At 52.8% G+C, this 5,524-nt stretch overlaps 1 protein-coding gene across 2 annotated transcripts in view; it reads right to left on the bottom strand.

Annotated features, from left to right (window-relative positions):
* Myo10 (myosin X) overlaps positions 1–5,524 on the bottom strand; it is a 237,948-nt gene that overhangs the window by 55,041 nt on the left and 177,383 nt on the right. Inside the window, exon 1 of one of the 2 annotated variants that reach the window (XM_023704946.1) lies at positions 4,051–4,070. The exons of the other annotated variant lie outside the window; for it this stretch is intronic. Coding sequence (XP_023560714.1) covers positions 4,051–4,059 — 9 coding nt within the window. The 5' untranslated portion in view covers positions 4,060–4,070. Of the gene's footprint in view, positions 1–4,050; positions 4,071–5,524 lie in introns of those variants that run through there. 2 annotated transcript variants of the gene reach the window in all.

Below are 5,524 nucleotides of genomic sequence, written 5' to 3'. Positions count from 1 at the left end.
GCCTAAGCAGGCGCTTTGGTCCCCTGTGCTATCTGGCCAGGCCGCAGCTTTACACTTAAAGAAAGGGCAGCCCAGGCGCTAGGCGCTAGGGACACGGAGCCAGGGAAGCTGCTTTCGAAAGAGCGCCTCACGTGCAGGGATGAACTCGCCGCAGTGCCGGCGGGCCGGCGGCAATTCCACACACGCTGCACAAGGGCAGCAGGAAAGGTGAGTCCAGCTGTGCTCATTAAAGACAACAGAGCCCGATTGTGGACTCGGAGGTTGCTTCACTCCCAGTGCTGCACAGGCCGACGCAAGCCAGGACCCTGAGCTCTGCTCAGGTGGGCGGGAATCCCAGGCGCACAGTGCTGGGCTCCGGCAAGGGGCCAGGCTCTGCAACCAAGGCAGCCGTCAGAGGCGAGCGAGGTCAGAGGCGCACCGAAGAGGCCAAGCGGGCGAGGCAGCTCAGGCGATGCTGGGAAACCCAACCCCACTGCAGGGCATGAAGCCCAAGAACAGTACCTGCTGGCCCACTGCTCCTCCGCAACCCGCTCACTGTGCCCACAGGGCCACGGGCTCCGCCTCACCTGCAGCGGGAGAGCGTAAGCCAGGATCGGTTTGTAAAAACGTAGTCTGGGGGCCGGGGAGATGGCTCAGTAGAATTAAGCGCTTGCCTGGCAAGCACAAGGACCTGAGTTCAATCTCCGGTTCCGCAAAAAATAAATAAATTTAGTCTGAATGGAACACATTTTATCTGATTATAAATTTGTAAATGGGTAACTCTAACTTAGGTCCCATATTTGTCAAAGCAAAATTAAGGCAGGATAAAATAAACATGGTGTTCAAAAGAGAAAAAAGGTGCTCATCATGGTGGCCCTTGCCTATGATCCCAGTACTCAGGAAGCTGAGGCAGGAGGGCCCTACAGGTTTGTAGACGGCTCTGGCTACACACAGTGAGTTCAAGGCCAGCCGGAACCACACAGCAAGACCCTGTATGGGAGTGGGAGTGGTACATTATTTGCCTTTTTTGCCTTGGCTGACAGGAAGCTCAAAGTTGAATTTGTTAACAACAGTATCGACTGTCATTAAAGACTTTTTCTGGGGCTGGTGAGATGGCTTGATGGTCTGAAGCACCTACTTGGAGCAAGCGTAGCAAAGCACAGGGACCTCGGTTCTGTCCCCCAGCACCACATGCCGGCCGGCCCCGCCCCCTGGTGGGCTGAGCTGGCCACACACACACACCCATAAAATAAAATAAAAGACTTTTTCTGTAATTTTCAACTTTTTAGGATGCTTTTCGTAGCTGTTCATCAATATGGATGTCAAGTCCTTTAAGAGGCAAATATTAAGTAAAAATAACCATAAAGTAAATAAGCACATGAATTTTTTAAAAAGAAGAAATCCTAGTATTGTGTCCTTCAGGACCTGCTCAACCTTCAGCTTCGATTCCATATTTTGTGCTTCAGGGAGTTTCTAGTGCTTCAGTTTGGATCTGACAGCGCTGACAGGGCAGGCCTGCAGGAGCCAGGGCATCCCACGGGGACAGCGGCCTTCACGCCCACCGCGAGGCGCTGGGCAGCCTGCGTCGCTCCACTGTGAGTGCAGGCGCTGTGTTCAAGGCGGTGTACTGTCTGCTGACACCCAACACCGACCGAGCCAGGGTCGCAGCTTTGCGGCAGAGCGCTTGCCCAGCGTGCGTGGGCCGGGTTACCACCGAAAACAGAACAATTAGGAAACGAAACCTGAAAGAGCCCCCACAAATCTGAAAACCAGTACTGTACGTGAATCAAACTTGCACATGTGAGCTGGGTGTGGCGGCACACGCCTGTAATCTCTGCGCTTGGGAGGCTGAGGCAGGAGGGCGACGATGCATTTGAGGCTGGCCTGGGTTACACAGAAAGCCTGTCTCTGAAAAACCCAACCCTGGGGTTTGTTTCCATAGCACAACTGCCACGGCACGGCCACGGCACGGCCACGGCACAGCCACGGCCACGGCACGGCACAGCCACTTTAGCAAAAAGGTAAAGAAGATGGAATCTGGGCAGAGAACATAATCTGCACTGTAATGTTGCAGGCAGAGCCTCCATGTTCCTCTGGAAGCACCCACAGGCTTGAACACAGCAGCACCAACAGGCAGGCGAGACAGCTCAGCGGACTAAGCGCCTGCTTAGGCAAGCACAGGGACCGGGGTTTGATTCCCTGGCACCACATGCGTATCCCCCCAGGCGCGCTGAACCAGCCACTGAGACCAGGCATGGTGGTGCACGCCTGTGATCCCAGCGCCGGGGAGGCGGAGAACAGGAAGATCACTACAAGTCTGAGCTGTGTAGTGAGACCCTGTACCAAATACATAAAATAAATAAAAGATGTACTTATTTACACAGTGATTTGGGTCACCATTTTAGGCGGGTGGTGTGGCACTAGTGGGTGGCTCATTCACTCAGGAGGCCAAAGCAGGAGGATTGTTTGAGCCCCGGCGGGCAGGGCTGCCTTGGGCAACATTGTAAGACTCCAGCTTTGTTAAAAAAAAAAAAAAAAAAAAGGATTGTTTGAGCCCCGGCGGGCAGGGCTGCCTTGGGCAACATTGTAAGACTCCAGCTTTGTTAAAAAAAAAAAAAAAAAAAGGACATCCACAATTCGATAAAAAAGTGGTTCACTACAGTGAGTCCTCCAGCTGTCAGTACACAGGAAAAACTGAACAAATGAAACCTTTTGCAAAGTTGCATAGCAAGGGGCTGGGGAATAAGCGCTCGATAGAATAAACCTGAGCTCAATCCCCAGTTCTGGAAAAAAGAAAATAAATAAATAAAAGGGTGCCTAGCAAGCAGCCTACCCCACTTGCTCCGGTCTACCCTGACAGGCAGCCTGGCAGGCCCCTGTGTCCTCACTTCCTCACTTCTGGTGGCGTGGGCTTGGTCTCCTCCCTCCTACCCGGGCATCGGCTAAGGTCAGTGGCACACAGGGACCTACAACGCAGCACAGGGGAGTGTGCACCGGGAGAGGGCAAAGGGAACCCTGGAAGGGCACCCACTCGTGACAGCACGGTAGTGACCACCGCTACTTGACCGACAAGTAGAGAGGCAAGCGCGGATTATGTCAGGACACTGACACGTGTGCTAAAAGCCCGTTCTCAGCAAACGCAGGCGAAGTGGAGAAGCCCAAGCAGGGCACGGCAGGCGAGTGGCCGGACTGGCCTTCACAGGCACCTGGGATCCGACTCTCTCTGATCAGAAAAGCAGCAAGCCTTGACCTGGTCACACAGGGGACTCCAGGCAAACAGGTGGCCATGGAAAGCCATGTGAAGGACCTGCACAGGACACGGAGAGATGGCTTCCTGTCCTCACTTAAAAAACAATGTTCTTCAAACTATCTTTTCAAACTTCCCCACCACACAAGCAGACTTCTTCAAAGAGAGCCTCGTGACAACTCAACACGAAATAAAGAGCTCTACTCTCCACATGGTCTCAGTGAGTCTACCGTGTGAAGAGTTCAGCTTTACTCACACGCACTTAGGTCTGCAACCGAGGGCCTCATTCACAGCCCTTAGCAGGAGGCTCGTCCAGCAGAAAACCCGGAAATGCTCCAAGAGCCTCAGGGTGGCTCTCCGATAAGCAGGTTACACAGGGGAGGCGGATCTGCAGTCAACCTCACAGGCAGCGTTGAACAGAGGGGGCAGTCGCGTCTCAGTGCCCATCCCAGCCACCCTTAAGGACACGCAAGCCTCACCTTCCGATCACCCATCTTCGCCTTCTGCAGTAGAGGGTTCCACAGGAAGTTCGCACAACTCAGGTACGTTACACTAATAAAACAGCAATCCCGGCCTGCGAAAGTCTCACCCGGGAACTCCCATCCCGCCTCTCACTAGCCCCCAAGGAGCTGCACCCTGAAGAATCCGTCTTTATCTGCTTCCTTCGCCGCCGCATCAGCTCGGAGGTGCAGGAACAGATAAAGCGATCGCTCCGCGCCTCATTCAGGAGCAGGTTACCAAAGCAGCAGTGTAATTTCCCTGACCTTGAAACAGCCAGTAAACAAAAGCCAATTAAGCGCGAGACAAAGGTTCTTTGTACTTACAGCGGTCATTGCAGTCGGCGCTGTTAAACATTCTACACAGTTGCTGCCACTTGCAACTAGTTTTTTACATTTTGTGAAAAGGGCAGAAAGCAAATTTTCCCTGGGGAGAAGCCAGCCCTCCCCCCACGCCCCCAGGTGGGAACAGGAAGCTGAGTGGTTCCAGGACTTGCAAAAGCCCGTAGTGAGTCGGTCCTGGAGGTCAGGTTACAGGCTATGGAAATTTCTCTCCACCCAGGACGGCCCTCAGCCGCACCCCCGCAGGGCCTGGGGACCCTGAGCCTCGGGCACAGGGAGGAGAGCTCAGAGCAGGCGGGGTGCTGCGTGGGCCCGAGGGGCTTTCCCCGGGAGCCGCGAGCCCTGATACTTTGTGGGATACTGACACACACAGAAACACAGAAACACATACACACCACCTCCCTAAGGCACAGCCTTGTCCTGCCACGCCTGGCGCGAGACCGTCTAGCACACGCCAAGTTAAAAGAAAGGCCTCGGCCTCATGAAATTTAGGGCCCTAAAATAGGACTCCAAGGTGCCTTCCTGCTCAAACGCACAAGCCCTACACTTTAGTCCAATTATAGATAATTTTAGTAGTTTCTGCATTAACGTGCTCACTTCTGGGCTCTGGCCTAAGGCTGGCTCCTGCACCCGAATTCTGCTGACTCACTGTGCTGTCTGATGATCTTCGGAGGTCCCTAGATTGTCCCTCATGCCTGCATGCAGGGCACTCCTCCGGGTCCCCAGCACACCTGCCCATGCCTGGCGGAGTGGCCCTGTTCACAGCTCCTCCCTCTGTGTAATTCTGGGAGCCATCCGACCTGCCCAGAGAACTGCCCATCAGCGGTCACTCTCTGAGGGGCGAGCTGAGCCTCTTGGAGTGCTCTTCCAGGGGAACCGCCACGCCAGGTACATCCCGCTGGTACACTGCACACACGAAAGGGCCGCTTTGGCTCTGGCTGCTTCCAATACACTGGTTTACGTTCAACAGATTTTTAAGAAATGAAGATGTTCTTCGCTATTTAAAAAGTAGATCAGTCAACTATAGTCAAATAAATTTTCACAAATGAGAAAAGAGAAAAGATAATGGAGACAGTGTTCTAAATAAATGGTTCTGGATCAGGGGAGATGGCTCAGTAGAATAAGCGCTTCCCTGGCAAGCACAAGGGCCTGAGTTGAATCCTCAGTAACACACACAAAAAAAAAGTTTCTGGAATAACTGTATTATCAATATTAAAAAATACAAGGGGCCGGGGAGATGGCTCAGTAGAATAAGCGCTTGCCTGGCAAGTGCAAGGGTCTGAGTTCAATCCCCGGTTCCGGGAAAAAAAAAAAATACAGTCTAGTACAGACATTATGAATCCCATAATATCTACTTCAAATGGATCCTAGACTTATGCTGCAACAAAACTACAAAAATACTAGAAATAAACATAGAGAACAATCTCAGGTGATCTTGAGTTTGACAACTTCTATACAA

Source organism: Octodon degus, unplaced genomic scaffold (genome assembly GCF_000260255.1).
Source record: "Octodon degus isolate 3935 unplaced genomic scaffold, OctDeg1.0 scaffold00207, whole genome shotgun sequence".
Classification (NCBI taxonomy): Eukaryota; Metazoa; Chordata; class Mammalia; order Rodentia; family Octodontidae; genus Octodon; species Octodon degus.
This window is presented reverse-complemented; position numbering and strand designations above follow the sequence as displayed.